General features: G+C 38.4%; 1 protein-coding gene across 4 annotated transcripts in view; it reads right to left on the reverse strand.

The window, feature by feature from the left end:
* The window catches only part of LOC306911761 (rho GTPase-activating protein 26-like), a 57,475-nt gene that overhangs the window by 3,723 nt on the left and 26,397 nt on the right, over positions 1-27,355 (reverse strand). For 2 of the 4 annotated variants that reach the window (XM_079487389.1, XM_079487387.1), the window contains exons 4-21: positions 26,686-26,757; positions 25,360-25,461; positions 25,032-25,142; positions 24,685-24,789; positions 24,200-24,329; positions 23,639-23,739; positions 21,673-21,767; positions 19,249-19,327; positions 17,503-17,539; positions 17,207-17,272; positions 17,054-17,128; positions 15,242-15,326; positions 13,925-13,983; positions 11,906-12,011; positions 9,667-9,826; positions 7,868-8,018; positions 6,973-7,126; positions 171-206 (exon numbers count right to left, since the gene is read on the reverse strand). In XM_079487389.1, the coding sequence (XP_079343515.1) occupies positions 171-206; positions 6,973-7,126; positions 7,868-8,018; positions 9,667-9,826; positions 11,906-12,011; positions 13,925-13,983; positions 15,242-15,326; positions 17,054-17,128; positions 17,207-17,272; positions 17,503-17,539; positions 19,249-19,327; positions 21,673-21,767; positions 23,639-23,739; positions 24,200-24,329; positions 24,685-24,789; positions 25,032-25,142; positions 25,360-25,461; positions 26,686-26,757 (1,724 nt within the window). Of the gene's footprint in view, positions 1-170; positions 207-6,972; positions 7,130-7,867; positions 8,019-9,666; positions 9,827-11,905; positions 12,012-13,924; positions 13,984-15,241; positions 15,327-17,053; positions 17,129-17,206; positions 17,273-17,502; positions 17,540-19,248; positions 19,328-21,672; positions 21,768-23,638; positions 23,740-24,199; positions 24,330-24,684; positions 24,790-25,031; positions 25,143-25,359; positions 25,462-26,685; positions 26,758-27,355 lie in introns of all 4 variants that reach the window. The other 2 variants (XM_079487388.1, XM_079487386.1) reach the window with 1 other exon arrangement.

Consider the following 27,355-nt stretch of genomic DNA (forward strand, 5'->3'; position numbering starts at 1 on the left):
TTCTGACATTAGTACTGCAACTGATGTTAAATGCGTTGAATATTTGAACGTGTTAATCTGAAAAATGAATCTCATGCGTTTACGTTGACCGCCTGCGAAATAACATAAAAGCAACCGAGTTCATGTTTTTGCCTTTATTTGTGTAATAAGACAAGTGCTGGAAATCTTACCTGGTGGAGGAGTTGCTGCGAGCCTTTGGATTTTGACTGAAAGACAGAAAGGAAACTGGTGAATGTGGACTCTTGACAGTTTCATTATTAGAGTTTCCCGAGGACACTACTGTAAAAATGAACGTGGGTGAAACTTCCGGTGAAGCGGCGGTGGTACTCTATTGCACCTTGAATAACTGATAATGACACTGTGATTTATATTTTTAATTGAAGTTCTGTTGGTTTCATGTGAGAATCTATTGAAAAAGAATCTGGAAACTGATGAGCAACGCCTGCTGTTACTGGCTGAATGTACAACCAGGCCGAGCTTATTATGCGTCTTAACTTTCGATCTGTGTGTGAAGCGCTTAAGACAGACTGCTCCTGTGAGGGACTTCAAAATGTGGACCGCTTATCTCAAAGCAAATAGATGACGAACATTAAACTATGAGCACATTTAGTCTTCAGTGATGTTTAAAGAGAGTTCAAATAGATTCATTTAATCGTCACCACACCGTATGATCTTCAATACAAACGCGAGACCCTAAACTGGATTTACAAGGATTCTTACTGTATTTTACAGACGTGTTGTCAAAAATCTGTTGGAATATATGACATCATGTGGACTACAGTTCTCATCTGATATGCTTGATGTAAAGTAGGAATTTCTCCACTTATATAAATACAATTATATAAAAATAAAATATAAATTATATAAAATAAAATGTAAAAAGGCAGTCATGGGGTGTCGAAAACTGGTGGATAACACACACAAAGGCTGTACACACAGACTTCATCTTTTGCATCGCTGCATAAGTCTTGAGGTGACGCACATTATAGTTCATGTTTTCTTATGCAAGTAATACAATATTATGTTTCAACCTTTTGTCTCATTATAATCCTCAACTTTTGCAGGTAGATGCACTTCACTGACAACAGCAGAAGGCCCATGTTTTTAATTTTAAAGGCCCATGTTCTCATGTGAATGTTTTCTTGTGTCTCCAAACCAACAGCTTGAATCCGTAATGAAATGAACATTTTCTCAGGCAATACACAATGAGGAGGTGGACACGACTTTATTTGCACAGCACCGAATGAAGCCGCCGATTGGACGCTGCTGAACGGGCGGTCAAACATTGGCCGAACAACCATCTTGCCGCTAAACTGATGAGCAGCTATTCAGAGAGATAGTCGGGTTGTCATGGGAACGGTATGACCTCATAGGGTGAGTAAAGTGTAATGATCTAAATGTCTGTACATTTAGATGTAACCGACCACCAGATTGAACTCAAATTCTCTGTGATGTTATACAGCTGTGGCAAAAAAGAGAGCATTCAAAATCTTCTAGATGTATTGTGGTCATTCAGTCAAGTGTCTGTTGGATTTCAATGAAATCAAACCTTTGGAGTGACAGGAAGTCATCCAACAACAATATGAAAGACTGACAGCATGAACACTGTGATAAAAAATCAAGGTTATATATACATATAATACACATTCAGACCCTGGATGCTGATTGGTTAATACAGCAATCCAGACTACTTTAAACAGAATTTATATCAATCATTTATAATATTCATGTTTGAGTTTTAAAGTTTTGTATCACAGGCCAAACAGTTGTGACACAACTATACATCTGTTATCATCTTGAAAGAAAACACAAGACCAGGTCATCACATAAATAGACGGGTAACTGAAAAAAGACACTTACGTTATACAAATAGATCGATTAGGGTCATATATAATTTTTAGTTTTTACCAAATTCATAATTTTCCTGTATTTTAAATGCTTTACTATACAGTAAAATACAGTATTTGCTAAAGTAAACTGTAGTAACATTCCTGTGTACGATAGTATATTTGAACCTTACTATAGTAAATAATAAAGTGTTAAAGACCGTTTATAAATTAACTACAAGTTAATTAATTTATCAAATGATTCAAATTAGGCAGACTTTTATTTTGGCGGGTCGTCGCCAAGACGCTTGAGTTTCAGTTTGTTTGACAGTAGCTTCACTCAAACACTGAAAAGCTTGTAAAATAATCTCCGAACAACTCTGTGGATGAAGCTCATGTGATAATGTCCGCGTATAGTAAGGTAAGATACAGACAAATCCACCAGTGTCACGATTGTAACATGTTAAACTGTGCAGCTTATTCACTCATAGACACGCAGAACAAGCCGAGGACATATTTCAATAGTTGAATTGGGCTTTCGTGATTCCTTACGTTTTCCCACATCGCACAGATAATAGAGCTCTAGAGCAATGGACTTGATACAGCTGGAAAACAAGTTTTTATACTGGTGCACCACAAGGTTATTTTAGTTTTCTAAAATTAGAAAAAGTTTGAAAACGTTCCTGTTCATTGAAATCAGATCAAATATTGACCTAAAAATTATTGGAAAAACTTAACTCAAGGAAAAACTGAAATTACAATAATAAACAAAATCTAAAATAAAAATGAATTAATCTTATATAGTAAAAATAAAAAGAAACCAATACATTTTAAAATAACAAAAACATATACCAAAAATGAACAAAATGCCAAAAGAAAGCTAATATAAAATAATAAAACTAAAACTATACTAACTCTGGTGCGCCCGCCATTAGTTAAACTCACACAACGACAAACGCACTTCACACAAACAGCAGCTCTGTCTAATGTGCCTGCAAAACTTGTTTGTATTACATTTATTCATAGCACAGACAGATTTCTACGTAGCATGTTCGACATATATGTTGCACTGAACAGCCCTGAAAAATGGACCTACAGGAACCATAGTTCAACCATGGTATGAGTAGCTAATCTGTACTTACAATCAATTAGTATGATAATGTACTTTTTGTATGTAATAGTACATACATTCCAGAGAATATTGTATGTTTGGCTAGTTTCAGAAACACTTCATGGTTCATTTGGCCTTTTCGTTCAGTTGAATGTTTAGTAAGGCTCTGTCGTGGTCAGTGTAATTCAATTGATGACAGGTTTCCTCAGGTAGTCTATCAGACGTCTGGTCATCATTGATTTACAGCCCGGAGGCTTATAGAGATGAGTATATCATCAGCAGTGACACACTTCATACACGGCTCATCCTCTCCGATACATCAACACACACAGCAACTATTAATCTCCTGATATCATAAACAAGTATCCAGATTAAGCCCCAAAATAAATCGAGCTCGCAACTGTGCTGACTGTGAAAAGGATGGATTTTCAGCTAAATCCATGAAAAGTATTTACAGGAGATGATAAAAGTATCATCACATGTTTAGTTATAATTTATTATCCATGTTACGGTATTTATCTGCAAGCTGTACATTTTATCTTAGTTTCGTTTTGAAATGGAGTTTATTAGACTATTCGAGTATTAGGACAATGACATCATGCATGTCTCTCAAGCTTTACAAAGCACCAGAGGCTCTTCTGAAGCTTTGTGACAAACAGGTGAAAATGTGAGTCATTATTCTCTCCATCAAAGCTCGGACATGCATTAGGAAGAAATCATTTATCATATGGATTGAGAATATGTCATATGGACGACTTTCATTTTTGCTTGCATCTCATGTGTCTCAGAACTTAACTTCTGATTGACCTCCGCAAAGAATCAATAACTGTTGTGTCGTTTTAATGTCATTTAATACAATAAAATATACAAAAAAATGATTCATTTGATATTAAATAAATTGTTATATTATAACCAAACAAAGATCTACTTAATAAATTGTAGTTTATTATCCATTTGCAACAGAGCAAAATACCAATTTAAGAAGATTTGCATAGCGAGTGCGGATCATTTATCTGAAAGGCATGTTACTGATCGATCTACCTGACTAAAACTGAAGTCACAAACTGAGCTCTGCCACTAGAAATCTCTCAGTGTTGGACTGTTCACGGATGTGAATCGAAAAGGGATGAAATGAAGTGCTTGGGTTGTTTACTTTGTAAGGAATCTTTCCACCTGCTTGACCCATTCAGGCCCATATCAACCGACTGTGAATATAATAGCGTGTATTATAGTATTGAGAGGTAATCCTGTACATCCACTATCATCCCTCGCCACATACTTTAATGACATCACAGTGAGTACACGGGAGACATTTCATCCACTACTGGGTCACATTACTTCAGAAAAATAAACCCTTTACAAAATGTTTCAGATGTATCTCCTCTGACCACTATTCTGAAATAGAAAGTTACATGACCTAAGATTAATATTGCTGTAGCGCTATTGTTCACGTTAACTAATGTAGTTCACCAATATTACGAAATGCAACCTTAAAGTTAAGTGTTACAAAAAACAGACACATCCATTAGGTTTGCACGAGGAAGACTGTCCTTTTCCTTGTAAAGTCACACAAAGTGCAGTGTTCACACTACAATCCGATTTTGAACTCACTTTATATCTGTATCTAGAGCTGATAACTTTCACTTTTCACACTGTCAGTTCTGTTAGCATTCATATTCTTTTTGAGTAGACACTGCCAGCCTATCCTCCTCTGAGAAAATGGCCCTGCTAGTCAAACAAACCTTTCTCTGAGAGAAATACAGTTCTTATTACTCGCTGGCTGGCTTCATTTATTTTTTCCATAAATTGAAAATAAAATTGCTTACATTATCACTTTGCATGCTTAATAGAAACCCCTTAACAGAATGTCTGCATTAGATGAATGAAAACTCAATTAAACAGGCCCTTATAATTAGAAAGGAAAAAAAACATCAAATGAATATATTTTGTGTATGTTTGAGCCATGGGAAATCCTGGAGTCTGATTATTTGACGCTGCTGAATCTGAAAGCTTTGACTATTTGCATAGCTTGCAAGAGGTGATGGCTAATCTACCTGGCTTATTTTTGTGACTACCAAGTAAAGGCTGAGCATGTCTCGGCTTGCCTTCAAGTTTGATTAATAGCTTTGTGTATGAAACTGAAGTGGGGGATGTTTCTATGACTGCATTTCATAGAAATGTTTCTGTGTTTGCTAATCTGTTTACTTCACAGGAATGACTTGTTGTTTTATAGAGGACACACTTTTCATATGATGTTAAATATGTGTCTTCTAGTGGAGAGGTGAGAACGGGAGAGTGACACGGACAGAGCCATGGGGCACGCCGGCTATAAGAGGTCATGACCAGATCTCACCAGTCATGGATCAAAACGGTAAATATGTTGGCAGGAAATTGTGAGAATCTGAGGGTTGTTGGGTTTCATCATTTCAAATAATAAAACCTCAAAGCCGACAAAGACTGTACACAGTGCAAGGCACTGAAATGAAACACAGATACTATCAGCAGGCTGTTTGCTCTACACTTTTGACCCCAAAGCAAAATATAGCAAAACACAACCACCAGTATTAAGGTCTGTGCACTTTGATGCAAGCATTACACAAACTTATTCCAACTGAAGAAAATATACACTGTACATATAGGGTTTGGTATTGTTTGGTTTTTTTCTGAGACCGGTGAATGTGATGTGAGCCCGGACACTAACATTGCTTGAAAGATGTTATAGTGTTTACTGTTTACCCTCCAGCTACAACTAAATGCTCGCCATAGTTGTATTAAATATGGGCAAATGTGTTGAATATATCAACGGATTAAGTCCATGTACAGAGAGCCATCTTGGCTACATTATATGTGCATTATTTTAAAATCAGACCGTGTGTATAATGAATGAGTACATGCATATACTGTACATGCAGTCAGAGTAAAAAGCTTGACCGACTGCATGTCTAGAGATCAGACTGACACAAACTGTCAAATGTGTTAAGAACGAGCTCCACAGCATGCAGCACGTGCTTCATTGATTTTAAATGCGTGCAACAGTTTATTGTTATCGCTTGCGTTACAGACGCGTGCGTCATATGCGTTTCGAATTAACGTTACCGGTGTTTGGTACTCAACATGAACTGTATACTAACTTATTTTTCAACATGTAAACATATAACATGATCTTAAAGAGCCCCTTTGCTGTTCTATTTTTAAGGGTCCTAATATTGTATTTAAGTCCCCAACAACAGGTTTAAATGCGTCCGAGATCAAATAACGTGTCATTTCCTCAAAATATGCATTTAATATCACCCCATTTCTCAAAGATCTCCAAACGGTTCCCTCCAAGAAGTTAGAAGATTTTGTTTCTCTAAACCCCTCACTTTTACAAACCCACTGTGCTCCGATTGGTCAGCTACCCCAGTCTGTTGTGATTTGTCTTTCCGAATAAACGCACAACTACATTCAAGCTCTTGGAGGCTTATAAGTAACTACACAAAGATTAATAATACACAGAGATACTGAGGTTACAGAAATGTCATAAGTGTCATTATCTTTATAACACAAATTTATGTTAGTGAAATGACCCACAGCCAAAGAGTACAGTAAAACCATGTTAATGTGCTAGCCGCAATGCTAATGTAACTGACTTATGAAACATTACAGCTTATAAACTAAAACTATCCACATCCTTTATCATGAATCCAATTAATAAAACGACAGACGCTCGACATTAAACTAAACGTTTTTAGACAATACTGGGCTCACATCTGATTATCAGAACTACTTGGTTCTTTACATCACCATCCTTTGGGTTTGGAAGTAAAACAACTACATGCTTGATTTTGCAGCCCACAACACAGCTAAATAATGAGTGCATTTCATTAAATTGGAGATCTTTGGAAAATTGGGCAAAGGTGTCTCAAAATGTACCTCAAGATAATGGTTCCAAAATCTCAATTATTCACCACAGACTGCTAAACAGTAAACAATGTGTCATGTTATCATAATGTTGAGAAGTGTAGAATGTCAGTTCTTTAAAGCATGTTGACTCACAGTGAAGTAGGCCGGCTTTGTTGTTTGGGTAGTGGAAGGCCATCTTGGTCTCCGGTGGTCGAGCTGTCGCGTCGGGTCCGGTTGTGTGTGTTGTTACAGTTGGGCGTCTGAGACTCTGTGCTGGAATTTACCATCACACTGTTCCTCTTCTCCACTGCTGACACAACATTGTTTTTCTTTTAACAAGTTAATGAGATTCTGATTTCTCCAGCCTGAGGCTAAACCAGAGTCTGGTGTACACAAGTCTTTCGTAAGGGGTGGCTGGTATTTTTATAAACCCAAGTTGCACTGCTGCTGGATCAACTATTAACAAAAAGTGATTGAAAAGTACAAACCAGTGGTTCTCAAACTGGGGGCCATGGCCTCTGGGGGGGGGGCTCAAGATGGATTGAAGGGGTCCACACATTTTGTGACATTTTATAATTTATAGACGTTTATCATACATTTTTGCAATCAAACTAGACCACCAACCAAAAGGAATTGGTTTAAGCATTGTATAACTGAATATGTTTTTTGTTTTAATTAAAATTCTTTAATTAAAGTTTAAGATTATAAATCTTTATTTGGGGCAAAGCAATGCACACTTCACAAAGGGCGCCTTACCACAAAAAAGTTTGAGAAGCACTGGTGTAAACTAATGGAGTTAGTTATCTCGCAGCTGTCACCACTGAATGCGTGTTACTGTAGACTGTGCCAACTTGAAACTTTATATTAATATTTAATTCCATTGTTATTTGAAGCACCATCATTTATGGACTTGGAACAGCAGTGTTTCCTTTTGGCCAACCTGATGCCCCCAGCAATACAAAATAGTTTATTGAAAAAAACACCTCAGGAGAATTTAGATTCTCACATAAGTCTGAAGCATACGAATGAACTAAAGCATGAAGTGTACCTTTGTCTTTGTCTGAGAATGATGGGGTGTGAAAGAGAGTGAGGGGTCTCTCGCTGCAGGAAGGGGGCTTGTTGTCAGCACTTCTACGTCTGGCCAGGTTGAGTTGGGAGTTTCCTTGTCCTCCTCCACACACCGGCATGTCTTTAAATATCTGCATAGCGGAGATTCACATCAGCATACAGGGTCACAATAATGGGGTCAGGGTCTCTACAAAAATATCACAGACTCAAATGACTGCTAATCATGTAGGTCGGACAGGACCGCTTTGATGCGTCTGGGCATAGAAAGGTCAATATTGCTGTATCTTAAAATATTTTTCTACACCTGTTCTTAGCATTTAATGTACTGGTTATGGTTTTTCGTGTTGTTTCAAGGGTTTAAAAGATCCCACTAGATCATGTTACGATGCTAAATGTTAATATCAGTTTTATTGGATAACTAGTAGCTCACTTCCGTCTAAACAAAATCTAATAGTTGTCTTAGCGGGGGGGAGTAGTCTTGTGTCAAATGATGCTGGGGTCAGGTCAGGGAATCAGCCTTCAGTCGATTCACACGTTACCATGGCGACGCTTTAAAGTCCCAGCTGGATTTGAAGTTACCTGTTAGAGTAAACACGAGGGTTTCACTGCCGGATAAACACAGGGAATCAGAGCCGTCCCTTTAAACTGAGGACTTACATCTTTCATTCGCACCCTGGTGCAAGCGGCGCGGCTCATAAACGCTCATAAAAGTCACCAGAACCTACAGAGTCATTTCACTGTATGGACATAATGTTTAATTTGTCAATTGCTGGAAAAAAAGTATTCACCATCAGCACAGATGTTGATATCAAAGGTGTTTTCACTTGCATATTTTTTACGTTTAAAGAAAAGTGAATGGTTTAGATTTAGCCTGTGTTCATTGTGAATAGAGATTTTATGTTGTGTTGTTTAAGTCCTTTTTATGGCTACATTCATGTTTTAGCGCTGTCAAATGATTAATTTCATCCAGAATAAAAGTTTCTGTTTACATAATATATGTCCGTGCATAACAATTTTGTAATAATAAACAAATACACACATGTTTAGGAAATATTTACATTGATATTTATCAATAATGTAAATTTTATGTATAAATGGTAGGCTAATTTGTTTATCAATACTAAATATGTACAGTACACAGACACATATTATGTAAACAAACTTTTATTCTGGATGCGATTAATCACGATGAATTGTTTGACAGTCCTAATGTTTTTGTTATTTTATGTATGTTTATGTTATTACGGTTTGCAGCTGCAGTACTATTATCAGAATGTTGGCTTTCATTCATAAAATGATGCTGTTTTTTCTACATTCATTAGAATTTTTTAAGAATGTAAAAGTATATTTATAAAAACATTCACGTTATACATTTTTCTAATCGATTGACAGCACTGCTTTAATACATCTGTCACCCCTGTTTCCATATATTGTGTAAAGTCTGCTGATCTGATTGAATCTGTTTGTCTCATTTGAAGTCGTTTTGGAGAAATGCGTCTGCTAGATGACTAAAATGAAAACAAAGTTGTAATTAATAACGTCAAAGGATCTGAATGACGGTGTGAACACACCTTTAAGCTTTTAAATGACACTTTTGCTCACTTGTCATTTAGTTATTAATAAGGCTGTAATTCAAACACAAAAGTAAAATTGTCCGGCGATGTCTCGAAGCTGTTTAGTGTCAACTATTTGTACATCACCACAAGAATATTAATAATAATAGATGGGCTTGGGGTGCTTTATTTTCCCAGTAAAAGACATAGAATGGTCATTATTTACCCGTTCATGGTTCTCGATCAGGATTTCGATCACGATGTTCTGGAATTTGATGTCCATGATTGCGGCCACAGTCTCCTCCTGGGGTCTCAACAGCGTTGGGCCGAACACCACGCCGAGGTTTGCTACTGTCATCAGATTCTGCTGGTGGTGACTGGCCACTCTGGTGAGAGACAACAGGCTCTTTTAGTGTCAAAAATAGAATAAATTCTTCATTTATTCATCACATGACAGAGCCGGCGTAAGATGTTTCCATGACTTCCAGGTTACATAACACTGTTATATTACAGCAGCCTGTGAAACCCCGTCAGGTGGTGTAACCCGACCGTCATCACTAATACCACATTCAATTAGAGTTTAGTTCATATATTTCACATGACGTGTAGATGAAATGCACATAAACCATATTTTCTGGCAGCAAGAGGAGAGAATGAACTTGAAGCAGGGCGCATCTCACTTTAAAGCTGGTTTTTTTTGGAATGCTGGTTGAACGTTTTCACGTCTGAAGGCGATCGATAATAAGATAATCATCTTCTGTGGAAGCCTCAGGACCGTAAACTGTTCTTCCTGTCATTGCATTCGACAGTTTGGAATACACCCTTCCTGACGCCATACTGACACACCACGACCGCTTGAAGGGTGTCCGCGGGGTCTTAAAAAGTATTTTATAGTTGATCAATAAATGGAGAGAAATAAAGCCATTTTCCAAGGTTTACATTTTGTATTTTTAAACCTTTTCATATTTGTCCATAGAGGTCATATGCTAAAGTTTGCCTGAATTTAATCATTGCGCAAGCGAGTAGTGGGAGGTCCATTTACACCTGGTTGTTAAACAACATCGTTGACTAATGTGGAAATGCAAGTTTCATGCAAATGGTTGGAGGATCAGGTTGGACGCCTCCGTGAGGCGTACTGCTCTGTGTGTCCGAAGGCGATTAGCGTAGCCTCGTTTCTCTTCTAATAAACCTTGTATCGGGTAAGTCGCCTTCAGACAAAAATTGGGTGTTACATTTAGCTCCATGATTTCTGTATATACCCTGGCTTGGCTATAAATAACTAGTGATAATGTTATAAATAACCATCGGTTTCTTGAACAAACCAATCATGTCATGTCCTAGCCTAGCATTAAAGGGATACTTCACCAAAAATTGAAAATTCTTTCATCATTTACTCACCTTCGAGTTGTTCTAAACCTGTGTACATTTCTTTGTTCTGGTGAACACAGAGAAAGATATTTTGAAGAATGTAGGAAAGCAAACAGTTCTGGGGCGCTTTTGACTACCAATGGCGTTTTCCCTATTATGGTAGTGTCAATGGGGTCCAAGAACTGACCAAATATCTTTCTCTGTGTTCAACCAAACAAAGACAGTTACACAGATTTGGAACAACTAGAGAGTGAGTAATTCATGACAGAATTTTCATTTTTGGGTGAACTGTCCTTTTAAGAGCACCGTGGTGAAACTCCAGACCTGTACATCTTTGTCGTCAGTCTAGTACAGCTGTAAAGGGAGTACTTGGGTTGTATGCTGCAGATTTAACCCCAAAAAACATCCAAATGGCCAAATGTTTGGATTTAGTGAGAAAACTAAACAATCCCAAAGATAATTCTGTATCAACAAACATTACACCAAATTACAGCTCTTCACAGCGGATGAATGAACAGAAGATCTGCCAAGCGAAAACCGCTGGTTTACAACTATTATAAATGTATTGGCAAGACCGAATCATCCAGCGTTGATTAACATTTAACGCTGACGACTGCCAAACTCGGAAACTGTGGTTTTTCCAGCTTTACTGGAATCACAGGCTACTGTACATCATTTGTTTCAAAGGCTTCCTGATAAGTTTGTATTACAGCATTGGACCCTGACGCTCTGGCAAATGATGATATGCAGATAAAAAGTTGGTTATAAAAATTCTCTGTGTTCGTATTCTGAATCTTTCGCGTTCATCTGCTTTGTCGATTTTCTTTCCCTTAGGGGTTTGCCTGTGACTCTAAAACAGTCTTGGCTCCATTGAGAGCGGCATCCACGGGCGTCACTCAGGGTGTCAAATTAGACTGGCACAAAAGAAAATGGGAGCTTGTAGAAAGCTGGAGGACAGGTGGAGGAAAACAAGCTGTGCGCTTCAGCCGAGCAAATACAAAGGAGAAGGACCTTTATTGGCATCGGCAGGGTTTCTTTACAATAGCAATCCTCTCAAAGCCTTTGGCGCTGCTGTCTTTGTCAACACTCGAACTTACTTGGCCAAGTGTTTCATAAGCAGTTCCAGCATCTGCCGGTTCTTCTCCGGGAGACGGTGCACTATGGAGTGAATCTCCGCCACCCTCGCTTCAGGATTGTCTAGTTCTGTGGAGAGAAAAAAATGAGTGGCGTCAAGCGAGCACTTTTCATGTGGTTTCGCATAAACTGTAGTAGTTTTATAGTTGTATTTTACTGCAGTGCATTCGCAGCAGGGGTGGAAGTCAGGAGAGACTTTGCATTGTGTGTATCTCCACATTCACACACGCGTATAATACACAAACCATTACACATCTGATATCATCGCTAACTGACCTGATCCGCACCCATTATTCCAATAAAAAGTACATTCATGCTCGAGCTTCTGTGTCCCTTTGGATGCAAAAACACAGGAACAACGCCACCTACTGTATGTTGCATCTCCAACGGTGTCCATTAAGGGCAAAGCTAAGCCACCAGACGTGTGCTCTTAAAGGTCACTGAAATATTAGAGCAATCTTTCCCACTGCCATGATATCCTAATAATCCCCCAGTTACAACGCTACAAAGAGAGAAGTTGTTTTCGACTGGACGGAGGAATAAAATCAGGTTTATTATCAGGAATTGTGTTCTAGTGCGCTTCAAGCAGCTGTAGAGACATGAAATGAGAGAGAGGGCATCGGACTATTTCACTGCCTTAAAAACATACAAGCTGCCTACTGCACTAAAAAATGCATTATTTTCTTGCAAATATCTAGTAAAGGTCTAAAATACATTTACTTGAGTGTTTAAGTTTGTTTAAAAGAAGCAAAACATCTGCCAATGGGATAAAAAGTCAACTTGAACCAACTTTTTAACTAGATAGCGGCCATGCAACGGTATGTCATGCTTTCAAAGTGAAACGTGTTGTCTTCTCGTGTTTAACTTGGTCAACTTGTCAAAAAACGATTACGATCGTTACGTAACAACTTTTCTTAGTCCCTTATTGGACATTCTCCCGGAAGGAGAACGAGGAGCATGCGCACAACTGCTACATTAATAAAAAGATTGTTAAATATAGCCAAACGCCTCGTCTGAAATATTCATGACCCTTATTTTTTCATTTCTCTGAGCAGAAAGTACGGTTTGGACAAGCACTGCTGATATTAAACCCAGAGCAGACAAGAGCTCAAGTCACACACTCATTTTCACACTCTTTACCTTCTCCAGTTACACAAACACATTCACACGTCTCTCTCTCTCTGTGATGATGGGCAAACTCCAGATGGCACCTTGCCCTTTATCACATAAATGCCTCACACAGACAGGAATGAACAAGGGGAGGGCCAGAAAAAAGTGAGTGAGAAAATGAGAAACAGAAAGGGAGGGGTGGACCTCTCCGAAAAGAGTTCACATGAGGACAAGGGCCCAACGTCACCCTAAACCACCCGGTGAGAAAAACACAAAAAGAGAAATACCATACAAAGCGGGATGCGATAAGATGAGAAAAATGATGCTAAATTATTTTTCTTATCCCCGTTTTCAACTTTACAAAACAGATACGCGCAAGCAGATATCGTGCAAGATACTTAAAAACTGTTCAAGTTTATAATAACTTGTCAGTCTTAGATGACTAGCTTATAAAACATTAGGCCTAGTTAATGGACATAATAATACTTAAAAATATATAAACATTACTCTTGATTTAAAAAGAGTTTTCTCTTGTTTAGAAAACGTTTTTTGTTGCGTTTGGCAGTGAAACGGTGGTGTTTGTGGTAAAACCGTATAAAACGCATTCATTAACAATCCAAAGTTAAGCTTGCGAGTGAAATGCAGAAAGTAGGTCTGGAGGAGGGACGACGTCCCCCCGGGGGCTCAAACAACGGCCGCCACACACTGTAAATCCATTTGCTTTCCTCCACGCCCCGATTTCCTGTTTCTCTCGAGCCAGCTAATGTTTCTTATCAAATACTATAACAGTAACACAGTAGTCAAATAGTATCATATAGTCAAAACAGATGAGGGGAAAAGAAGCGTAACCAGACGAACGGAGAGAAACTCACTGGCTGCTTTGATGAAGCTCCTCTGATACTGGTATGTCATCAGTGGCGCTGGCAACATCCTGGTAACATGACAAATAACATGACAAATATAATTATATAAAAGGCACATAAAATCTCTATTGGAAGGAGGAGCTTGCAAAAAATGTGAAGCATTTCAGTAATGGCACCTCTAGGGCCCTTACTATACTAGGTGAACGGATACTTCACCCAAAAACTAATTCTGACACCATTTACTCGCCTTCGAGTTCTTCCAAATGTGTCTACATTTCTTTTTTCTGATGAACACAAAGATATTTGGAACAATGCTTATAACCAAACAGATCTCAACACCCATTGACTCCCATAGAAGGAAAAATACAATGGTGGTCAAAAGTGCTCCAGAACGGTTTGCTGTCGTACATTCTTCAAAATATCTTCTTTTGTGTTCAACTTTACAACTATTGGATGCAATGGAGGGCAAGATCTGTTGATCATGGTAGTTGATCACTGTTACAAGCATTCTTCCAAAAATGAGTAAGAATATAAATGTTTGGTGAAGTATCCCTTTAACGGTGTTACATTTATGCATTTCTCAGATGCTTTTATCCATTATAACTTCGGGGTATGGGTTTCATAAGCATGTCTGCTCCTTGTGTCGTAATGTGAATGTCCTATCCAAATACACAAACAACATTTATACATTTTCGGACAAAATGTGAGTGGTTGCCAAGAAAAAAGCCCACCCCCAATTTGACAATTTTCCAGTTTTAGGGACTGTAGATTTTTTTATTTTAATTTTCTCAAGGTGAGTTGTAACAACAAAATGACGAATACAAATAATTGACTCTGCCAGGGGTATACGACTTCCTTTCCTCAGAACACAAACAAAAACTGTTTGATAAATTAATTAATTTTAATTTATTGGTTAATTGGTTAATTTATTGGTTAATTGGTTAATTTATTGGTTAATTAATTAACCATAACTACTGTTGACTGAATGGTGGAACATTTTCGGGAGATTCCATGGGAAGGAATTTGGGCAATATTCAAACTTGGAAATTTAATGGGATGGGTTCACCCCAACCCCCTGTTCTACGATGTTCTGGTCTCAGATCATTTTTTGCCCACTTGCAATGTCAGTTGTAATAAGTTTTGGAAAGAAACGTGTCTGAAACAAAGTTGAGGCTTTTTTCACTGTTAAATTTAGAAATAAGACCCGGAGACAGGGAGACGTGTTCACACCCTGCGTGACGCCCCGGGCGATCGTGCTATCTCTGCAGGAGCCAATGCAAATGGAGGCAGGTGAAAGCTTTTGACACGCTGCGGTCGGGCGGGTACCTCAGATAGTGCTTTATAGCGCTGGTGATGGTCTTGATCTCCCACTCTGTGCTGTCCACCTCCACATCCGCACAGGTTTTGGGGTCTAAATACAGAATATTATAGTTACAGCAGTTGTTATATGTGTCTATAAGCAGTACTCTGCACATTATATGACTTTAGCATGTGTGATCACTGAACACACTGTAAAGATCTACAGTATCTCTCGTGCATGGAAAAATATATAATATAGGCCGGTAAACTGTACGTATTTCGCAAATGATTTCCTTAAGCAAAACTGTCAAAGTATATCATCATCCTAGAGAGAGACAGTTGAAGGCTGGTGCGTTCCCTTCTGGCGACACAACAACACACACGTCTATTCATCTGCTCTTACCACGAGGTGTGGCAGCATACCTGTCACTCTAGCTTGACGTGAGTATTCAACAGGTTCGAATTATGGATCATTAAAAAAAATACAATAATGCCAAAAATTCTGAATGGTATTTTGTGGTGTGTTGACACTATGCAGAATGGGAGAGGCACGTTTATCAGATACATCATCTTCAGAGAGGTGCCAAACGTTTGAGGTCAATGCGTTCAACTATCACATGACTTGTCAAACATTTTCACATGAACGCTTTTGTCGCCTGAACCTTGTCGATTATTTCTGATTACAAGAAAAATATATATAACACGTAAATGATCTTAGCTAGCAAGTTAAAAGTATGTTGAGCGAGTATTATCTTGGGTGACTAGTCGAAAACCGTTACTTGGCTAATCCTATATGGTAAAGTTACACGACCCATTCAACATATTGTTTATTTAATCGAATGAATCTACTATCCAGTTCAAGAAATTGTTTAGTTAATTAAATTGGAATACAATTAAATATAAATAAAAATCAAGTAAAATTTTATTTATTTTTATTTTATTATTTATAATAATATAGACCGATCAACGAACACAGCCTGGAAGTTAAATTCGGGCCCGGGTTAATGTAATGTTTTTCAAATAAAAGCTCATTTATGTCAAATAAAAAATTACATGCAAAACATAAGCGTAACGTTACAAGTAAAACATTTTAATAGTGAAGCAACACCAATCTTGAGGGGGAAAAGGAAATCACAAGATTACAAAAATCATAATATAATATAAAAAATAATAGGTTGTTGATATTGTATCAGCTTTATTATTTGTAATGTATATCGAGTATAGTTTAATTATATTTTTGGGACATAAGGAATATTATTAGTGGTTACGCTACAGCTTTATTCTTGTATTTTATAAAATAGTATCACAATATTTTCCAATGTGACTTGTCCTACTGGTTCACTGCTGCGCTGCTATCTTTATTGTGTGTTTTAATACTCTTTTATGATCTGTGATAATGCTTTGTGACGGTCTTGAAAGCATCAGTTGGAACGGGTTCAACATAATAAACCCGTAATGTTCTGTATCAATGTACCATCGTTTTGCGGTAAAATTCAGTTTAGAAATTTATAGCCGTCGTAAAGTTGTATGACTCAACCATTACTGCAAATTAAACCTCAATTTTAAGTCAATAAACACATTCCAAAAACCCATATGAAAATCTAAAAATATGATCAAAGTGAACGGTATAACTACATATAATTGTTTAAGAAGTGTATAATTATCATTTTTGGTGGAAAGCGGCTTGAATGAATGCCTCATTTTGTGGTGGGACGAGTGAAAAATTTGCACTTTAAATTTCTAAACTTAAAAAAGTACAAAAATGTCTGTCAAAACTCGATTTCATTTCAATCTCCTGCAGCTAATAGAATTGAATGCCAGCATGATGTCGTCTCTCACCCATTGCCATGCTGATCAGTTTCTGAACTCTGGAGCTAACACCAACGATCCTGTACAGCCCCTGTTCATCAATACCTGTTACATCACAAGAGACCGTCATCAAACGTAATCACATGACCTGCACGCTCTTACAGAAACACCAGACTAGCTTACCTCTCGTTTCCACGGCATAGATGAACTTTGTGATGACGTTGAAGCCGATGACATCCAGCTGAGCCACTACATTGAAGACACATTGTAAGACAAAAAAGCGGTTAGTACAAACAAACACGGTTAAGAGTTACAATGTGTTCATGAAAGTGACAATGAAGGCCACGTGGTACTGAACAAAAATACAGGTGAGGTTGAATATATATAAATGATTTTCGGTGTACTGTTCCTTTAAGAGTCAACCCGCCCACCAAGCAAGAATATGCAATGGCAGATGACTGAATTGGCAGCACACTTACTGGCTTCGTTCTGGCTGTCACGGTTCAAGGTGTAAACCTGTGAGATGAGACATTTTGGTTATGGTTCCGGTTTTTAACACAAAATCAATTTATGTCAAACGAATAAAAAAATGAAAAATTGCCATTTCAGCGTATCGTACTGCGCAGTGTTTTCAGAGCTCGTAGAATTTTACTTATTGCGTTTAGGATGCAATGCAAAAATATTTCTAAGTATTTTATCTGGTTTTTCAGAACAAATATCTGAAAATTCTCGAAGTTGTCATAAAACGAAAATGATGATGACGTTTCTTCCAAAGTGTGACATATAACAGCTTTTGGATTGTTAAAAGTCCAAATTGTCCTTATTTTCTACTTTCCGAAAAAGGACATTCTTAGTTTCGTACTCTGTTGTAGGCTAACTGAGACCAGCTTAACTGCACATATGCATTTGTGTTCTTTTATTGCACATATTGGCCTCTACTTTGGATTAAAGCGTCTGCTAGATGTAAACGTAAACTAGGGTGGGGCTTGCCATTGGACAGTCAGTATAGCCCCGCCCTCAGGCTGTGACATACGTTTGTACGTAAAGATGTCGATCGGAGGGACAGGAATAATTTCTGATTCGGATTAAAGATATGAGGGCACAAAAATGACCCCCGCAAATAAATCATTACAATAAACAGTGCAAATTACATGAAACATAACATTTTTACATTTTGTTTCATGATGACTTTAAATGAAGATACAAAACTAAAAATTAAATGGATGGTACTGTTAAATGACAAACTGTTTGCTTTCAGAATGAAATTCTTGTAGAAAAATTGGTTTATGCTTAAATCCTTGAAAAAAAACCTTGAACTTGAAAAATAATTTCTTACCCTATTGGCAAAAATTGTATTGTTGTAAATATAAACTCACTTTATTTCGTTTCATTCTTTCAATAAACAAAGCTTAATATTAAGATATCTTGTCGTTTCACTTCTGACGTCAACGTATCTTGTTATAATTTGCAACGACGGATAAATCGTGTTATTAATATATTCGTTTATTTATTATTACATCATCGAAATAACTCCAAAACATGATTTTTGAAAGATTTGATTCATTAGAAATACATTGCGGCCAATATCAACTAATTGTTTATTTGCATGCGCTGTCTGTCTTGCACTCGGTTTGAAAAAGAATGCAAATCCTGCCATCACACTTTGCTGAATGCAAAATGTAAGTTAAGGACGCATTCAACAGCCCGCGGGCCGGTAGGTTGCTGATAAAGTATCGCAGTGACGGGATCTGGTGTAATTCACTGGATCAGCATCACTCCAGACATCTTTGCTGGCGTGACGCGACTGAATATCTGCCCGGTTATAAACGCCTCCATCATTTCATTTTAATTTGATAATGATTTAATTATATAATGACAGCTACCATGATCAATAGATGATGAACACCAACATCTCTTTTTAACAAAGCTCGATTTTCCCACCTGTTTTCAGCTTGTGGCAACAGTTGACTGAAACCACCTCTGCGTCATATACTAAGCTTAGACCTCCCGACTTCATCTGAATTATTAGTCATAAAAAAATCCACTCGGGTAAAGTGCTCTATCTAAATTTAGAGGAAAGGGTCTTAACGTGCGTATGTACGAGTCTCATGAATATGCAGTACAAATGAGAATACGGTTTATCAGATGCATTCAGAACGCATGTAAAACGCTCCGTCTATCCGATGCAAGAGCGAAACAAACGTGTGATCTCTGAGATAAAGTACCGGCTCTCTTCCGTCCATGGCTTCCATCCAGAGTCTGCGGTCTTCCTCTGACATAGCCTGCATGGTGATCACGCCGGGCCTGAACACATGCGCACACACACAACAGTTAGTCAATGTGATAAACAACCATAATGCACAAAAAGAATGGTATTTTGAGAACAATAAGCAATTTTAGGATGTTTACAGGTTACTTTTGTTTATTTTTATGCTAACAGATATATCGACTACACTGTGCTTTCTTGTGAAAGTGTCATTTTGTCACATCATGTCAAGAGTGAAAATGTCATTATCAAAACACATCAAATATATTTGTTTGTTTGTTTGTTTAGGCGGCATAATAGCGAGATTGTAAGAGATGTCTAATGTGTCCGTGGTGTATTTGCACCATTGAATATAACCGGTAAACAAATTAAAATATACTTTTGAAAGAGTTAAAAGCGATACAAATGATCTAAACCAAAACGCCAAATTAGACACGCCCCATTTCCAACCCCCTCGCATGGCACAATAACGCCCGTCAGCTTCCGTACATTTTTTGCCAGCGGTGTAAATAGTCACAGAGATGATCATTTAAAACACGGTGTTGTTCCGATCAGTCTGGATGTTAATTCCAACACTTCCTAAAGTCCTCGGGGTCAGCATGCCCACCGATGAAGAAACACCCATAAATCACACTGTAGTCTTATACAAGACTGAGGTTTCTCTCATCACCATCCATAAGAAATCAACATACGAGGTCCACAAAATGCCCACGTTTCTTAGACTGTCATAAATCTAGTGTCTCGTCTATCCACAAACTTAATAAAACGGGTCCACTTCTATTACCACAAGTCTGTGCGAGCTGATGTGGACTAACCTTCAGCCGTCAGCAGGTTAATGGTCTGTGTGCTGATTCACCTGCCATGATGAAATATTAAGAGGTTTTCCAATACAAGGTACAGCGAGCACACTGCCTTATACTTCATGTTCTGCTAAATCACTGTGATATTGACAACAATCGTTCACTGTCTGACTTTCACGAGTCTCTTTGTTCAGACTGCACAGCATTTTCCAAATTGTGAAATCACAAGACAGCGTGATGGTGTTGATCCACATCGGTTGCCTTAGTAATGCTTTAAATGTCAGCGTAATCCCGAGACGCATTAAATTCCCATCATTCACTATATTAGGACAGAACGAGTGAATTCAGACACGGCTCGTGTCAGGTACAGATCCGCCTGCGCGCCAATCGAACATTCACGGCCGTTTTTTAAAGCGAGTGTGAGTCCAGAGGGTCAAAATGCCCAACGGTAAAACACCCATAAATCAAATTGTCGTCTTATGCAAGACTCATCGCAGCCGCAGAATACATATGATGCGTGACATCACACGCAATACCAGACAAAAGTTTGGAAACGCTTGACTGAAATGTTCTGAATGATCTTGAAAATAAATTCATCTCAAATTTACTCTTAAATTGTATACAAATTAAATTAAATTGTGCCACCTTTCCAATTTCCGTCCAAAGAAAACAAAAACAATTATTTAAATATTTAAATGATTATTTAAATGATTATTTGGTCGAAAAATATTAAGGCAACGCAGCCTAATGGAGTCCTGAAAAGAACTCATTCGATACTCCTCAAGAAGATGGATGATAAAATGCCGAGTGTATGATTTTGTCAAATGGTGGCAACTCAATTGTGGCAAACAATATGTTTTTTTACAATGTATGTACATGTATATTTTTACAAACAATGGCGCTACAATTCGCGGCTCGGCGCTTCCACGTCCGGTGTGCGACACCCTTAAGTCAACCTCCAAAGCATCGTCCATTCAGTGTACTACCATTTTTTAACACTTCTGAATCAGATTTGAATGGATTGAGAGACGTGTTTGATATGCACTTATGCAAGAATGAACTGCAAAAGTTTGTGCAAAGCCTGATGTTATCCCAAAGTGGTTTGCGAATGTTCCCAAGAACACACATTGTAGATGTTCCCAAGAACACTGCTTCAACAGCCAGAAAATCTGACCTTTTGTACGAATGAACAATGTCTTGAATATTTCTTTAAATTTAAGCATTGCGAAACTAACTTAAAAATATAGACTTTTTAAGAGTGTACCATCAAATTTTTGTTGCTGCCAAACAGTCCAACATTACGTCACCGGGGCATCATTTGGGAGGGGAACTAATAAATATAAAGGTATTAATGGCCACTCCCCCACCTCGGACCCATTGCGGAACCACTTTTTGCATCTCTTCCTAGTTACTGCGACAGTTCTGACAGCTCAAAGCGATCTGCAGTGTATGCGTCTTTCTGTCCTGCCAGCCCTGTTAACATCCCCCTTCCTGAGCACAAGCCAGGAAGTGCATCCTCCCGCTGTAGGTTACGTGGCCAAAGCGCCACCTGGTGGAGGATACGCGTCCTGCCGCCGACTCACCGGTCTGTGGCTTCGATGTCAAAGCAGAACCTCTTCTCAATCGAGTCCGTTTTCCTCCGGGTGCAGGATTTGAGCGTGAAGCTGTCTTCATCTCCCTGAAAAAAAGACCATAAATCTTAAATTGCATTGAGGGCGACAATAAACGTTCATGTTTACGTAAGCCTGGACCATTGACAGGAAAGTGTGAGCTGATGCTCTATATTTACCCACTACGCTGTCATCACATTGAAGATTATATAAATGTACGACAAAGTGTCAAATTGCTCTATATATGTAACTTCTTAAAAAGGCAGCCAAGGTATGAGGTTCAAATGTGGCGAGCTATTTTTATTCGGACACTTCACAAGTTCTTCACAAACTAGCAGCAGGCCTGACGGATGCCTGTGAAGTCAATTACCAGAACGCTGTCATGCCCTCCCATTCCTCGACCTCTCCGCTTACAGTCTCATCTTATGCATCCATGCACCCTGCTGAGTGACCGCTTTCTAGTGTTCCCTCGCTGCTCATTAGTAGTAATCTGAAGTCATCTTGATCATACCGAAGAGGGTGATGATGTAATGTTAGCGTAACGCTAAGAAACGTAGGGTTCAGAGCTTAAAGCGACAGTTCACCCGAAAATAAAGGCTGCTTCATCATTGACTCATCCGCCAACGTGGTGTTTGTTTGACTTCTTTTGCCAAACACAAAAAACATCAAATATGGACTTAGTGTCCGTGACGTCACCCGCCCTTAGGTTTCTTTTGAAGCTTAAAATGGGCGGAGCCATCTTAGAAACACGGCACTTGCGGATAATCGAAAATGGGCAAAGAGGCGGGCCGTGGTTGAAGCCGAGGCGCCCGGTTGGATGAAACCACTCGTCACTCAAAAAGTTGTAAAACAATTCATCCTCCTCACAGTTGTTATGAGAGGTCAAACTAGTTATATAGGACCAAAATAATATTTTTTGTACCAGGCTGTAAATATGTCTTTTCTGCTGTAAAGTGGGCCATTTTAACACGGGGCTCAATGAGATTCTGCTCTTTTCTGGAGCCCGTCTCTAGTGGCCTTCGAGTTCTTCCAAATCTGTATACACTTCTTTATTCTGATGAACACGGAGTAAGATATTTGGGAGAATGCTTATAACCAGACAGAATTTGCCCCCCATAGTAAGAAAAATTACTCTATCGTTTGTTTTTGTTCTGTTGAACTCAAAGAAGACATTTTGAAGAATGTAGTACAGCAAACCGTTCTGGGGCACTTTTCACGGCCATTGTATTTTCTCCTACCATGGTAGTCAATGGGGAGCAAAATGTACAGTCCATTACTTCCGACGATATGGACAAACACGTTTAGGACATCATTCACACTGTAGCTTCCAGACAGTGAGGATACTTAACACAAGGGGGAGGGGCAACGCAATTATCTGTTTTAATAGAAATTACGACAACGCATCAAACAAAGCTGCTCATTTCAAGACACTTTAGTTTACTGGGTCTTTACACACATATTAATATCCTTCTTGCCCAAAGGAACGGAACATACATCATACAAGGGATGAATTTAGGCCAACACAGCAGCATGAATATCCTCAATCATATGATTGTGTTTCTTATGAAACTTTTCATCCCTTTTGATCCACTTTTTTAGTTTTTTAGTTAAGATTCACCAAACAGTTTTTGTTCAGCAACAGAAAAACGCCAATCACAATATAAACCATTTCCATAATCTGCTGCACTTTACCGATTCGTGTGATCATTGTGTGGTCTGGGCTTTTGTCATCACGTGCGGTGGGATTATAATCAATCCAAATGTAGTCGCTATTAACCCCTCATGTGTGGCATTGGAGAGCCGGGCGGCCACAACACCAGATGCCCACTTGAAAAAAAACAAGCCCTGCCAGCATCCCCTCTCCCATTCAAAGGTCACACACGCTGAGTAGGGGACGTATTTCCGAGACTGCGAGAAATGATAAAAAGATGACACTTACGATTTTGCCCCCAGACTTCTGATCGAAGATCAACAGGGTCATGCGTTTGGGCTCTCGATGGTAGATGCAGTAGTACTTCACCCAGGTGGACACGAAGGAACCTGTAAACAAAACAACACAGAGTTAACTAGTGAATTCTATCACAACAATGAAACAGGCCTTATAATGCACATCGTTTAAAAATAAAAAGTGGTATTACAGCAAGTTTTCCTGTAACCTTGGTTCTCTATAGACTTCCAAATATACTTCAATAAAGAGCTCAAGCCAACAAAACAAAGCAGCTTAACATCACTGATTTAGTTTGAACATAAAATAAATATAAAACGTGGCCTTAAACACAATTATAGTACATGAACTACTCATCCCATGATGCATTGCTGCTTATGTTATATCTTACGGTTTGTAAACATGAAAATAAAACAAGTTTTGTTCAGTAGAAATTCGACGATTTCACACAATTTGAACACACACCATGTATTTGCTACAGAAGAGGTCCGTTTCAAAAGTTTGATGAAAACCGGCTTTTTTTACATCCAGCGCCCTACTGTTGTAAATACATACGTTTCTCTAGCACACACAGGTATCCCTCCATGGTGTGCGGGCTGATGCTCTTGTGTTCGTGCGGGTTTTCTTTCATCTTCTTCATCAGGCATTCCACCTCTGATCTTGTGCTCTCGAACCGGTTCCTTGTCTGCAAGAGAACACAAACACAAGGTCATTCATAGGCTGCACTTACTACCATTACTGATCGGATTTCAAGAGCAGGTGCGGGTCAGAAACAGATGTAAAGATATATGACGTCTGTTGGAGAATGCTTTAAAAACTGGTCAAACCTGCTGTGAATGTAAAATTTCACATGAAAAAAAATCAAGTACATATCATTTATTGCTGTGAGCAATTTTCCCTCATTCCGGAAGAAAACGAAGTTACGAGTTGTGACCTTATGAAACGTAGTGATGTTCGGGTCTATAATATACAGTAGTACAGTTTGCTCGCTCTAAAGTATTGTACAGAGGTTTGAAACAAAGATGGTGTTGTAGACTCACATTTTGAATGCTGATGGTGAGGTCTGTCTTGAAATGGTTGAAGTCTTTGGCCAGTTCGTACCCATGGTGATAATACGTGAAGAGACCCTGTAGAAACGCCAGCAGCTGCAAAACAAAACATTAAACACAGCAGCAGTCAGTGATCAGAAAATGTTTTAAACTGTATTACAAACATTCAATGACTGTTCCACATAAACACGGAAATCCATGTCAATGTCATCTGAATGTGTGATCGTTCATTGCAAAGCTGACAAAAATGTCATTATTGTACTACAGTAACGTTTGTAAGTAAGATACATAGAGATGCTGTCAGAAGTAAAGACCGAGTTGTGTTGAAGATGCGTTACCGGTTCCACAAACTCAAACATCTTCCTCTCCTGAACCTCCTGGACTTTAAAGACGTATTCCAGCGAGACCTCGTAGAAGTGCTGCCTCACGTGATCCACCTGGTTATCTGCCTGAGGAAACAACACATTACAAAACACAAACAGAAAAGGGGATCTTTTGTCCATTTCGGTTCGCTTTAAATATACCATTTATCAGACTTTTAGCAGATATCGCACGCTGTGTGTGAAACGGAGTCATACGTCTATGTGTTTTGTTGGCAATGGGTTGCCACCTGCTTTAGTTCAAAGGACAAACTTCCTTTAGTAAAATGGCACATGCTAAACGTACTTCATGAAGGTGGGCTTCCTTCTTCTTGGCGGACAGGCTCAGGTGTTTCTCCAGCACTGCACAATACTTCTCTGTTTCTTTGTCATATTTCTTTTTCGCCTCCTGCAGCACACGCGAAAAAAAAAACAGAGCGAACTCAAACATAGAACAAAGTGAGGATCTTTTACATTTTTCAACAGGCGTCAATGTGACTTCACAAACAAGATGTTCAGGTCATAAAGTTTTCAGCTGCAAATCCGGTCACGTGTTTTCAGAACACTGTGGATAAACCATTTACATTTGAGTCTTTTTGGAGTATAACATAGTTCCCATGCAGAGAACCTCCTCTTAAGGAATGGAGAAACAACATATTTTGGGAACTATCCCTTTGATGGTCTCTGAACTCCACACGTGTGAATGTCCAATAACCAGATGTGTGGTCACAGTAACGTGGGTGTAAGGATCCGATTCATCGCTTGAGAAGCAAACACTTGAAAGAAGAAAGACTAATTCGCCAAACTAGATATCACAAGTTCGCCTGCGCATCTGAGGTCAACAAAAGTAGACACACTCTTCCCAAATACCTTCTAGCATCGCAGACAAACATCCATTGCGAAATAAGTTTTCTTTATTTGTAACCATTTTCTTTGTCGTTTCAATCTTAAACTGGACGATAAGTGAGTTATGCACAAACTTCAGTTAACTGAAGCAGATTGCCTTTCCATCAGATGAGCTTACAAGTCAGAGCCAACAGATGGCGGTGTTGTCTAACCAGATTTACAGCGGCGTCTCTTAATAAAGAGGGCCTGTGTCCGTCCACAAGGGGCCAATTAAAAGTGTATTATCGGCTTGAAAAGTAACAAATGTTGGGTTATTTGTATTGTCTAGTCACACAGTTTGTTTTACTTCGGACATTTATTAACCCACTGGGGTCATTTGAACGTAACACCAAACATGTCCCATATACTGTAAAAAGATGACATGTCAGCATGAAGAGAGGAAGTCCCACATCTGGGATGACATGAAGACGAGCAAGTGAACTGTTCTCTTATTGACCTTCAGAGCATCTTTATATATAGAGTGGGTACAGAAAGTATTCAGACCCCCTTAAATTTTTCACTCGGTTATATTGCAGCCATTTGCTAAAAAGTGAAGTAAAGTTAATTTTTTTCTCACACACAGCACCCCATATTGACAGAAAAACACCAGAATTGTTGACATTTGTGTGTACATTAATGAGAAAGAAATGAACTTAAATGATTTAAGGGGGTCTGAATACTTTCCGTACCCACTTTATATATATATATATAAGCATAAAACAGCTTTAACAGGAAGTTCTGCACTGACCTTAGCTGCTCCAATCTGGTCCTTCCTGAATCTCTCCAGGGGCAAAATCAACACATCATTTGCGTTTTCAATCTGTCCAGACACAAGAAAAAGGGACAGTTCACCCAAAAGTGAGAATTCTGTCATCACTTATACATGATGACACATGAGAACAGTGCACTCTGATGTCCAGTTGTTTTCAAAAGATTTACAATATAACACACATTGTAAAACAATTATTTTACAGAATTTTCCTGTTATTCTTTTAAAGATTTTCCACGTAAAATAAAAAAATATGTAATTTTACAGATTTTTTTAAGTATTAAAAAATACATTAAAATACCGCAAATTTACAAGAAAAACAGGGAAATGTGATTTTACGGCTCCCCTGCTTTTTTTACAAGATACATTTTTTTAATACGGTTAAAAACTATAAAAATACATTTAAAGAGCGCAAATTTACAAGAAAAACAGGGAAATGTGATTTTACGGCTCCCCTGCTTTTTTTACAAGACACATTTTTTTAATACAGTTAAAAACTATAAAAATACATTTAAAGAGCGCAAATTTACAAGAACAACAGGGAAATGTGATTTTACGGCTCCCCTGCTTTTTTTACAAGACACATTTTTTTAATACGGTTAAAAACTATAAAAATACATTTAAAGAGCGCAAATTTACAAGAACAACA

This window comes from Barbatula barbatula (genome assembly GCF_947034865.1).
Source record: "Barbatula barbatula genome assembly, chromosome: 22".
NCBI lineage: Eukaryota > Metazoa > Chordata > Actinopteri > Cypriniformes > Nemacheilidae > Barbatula > Barbatula barbatula.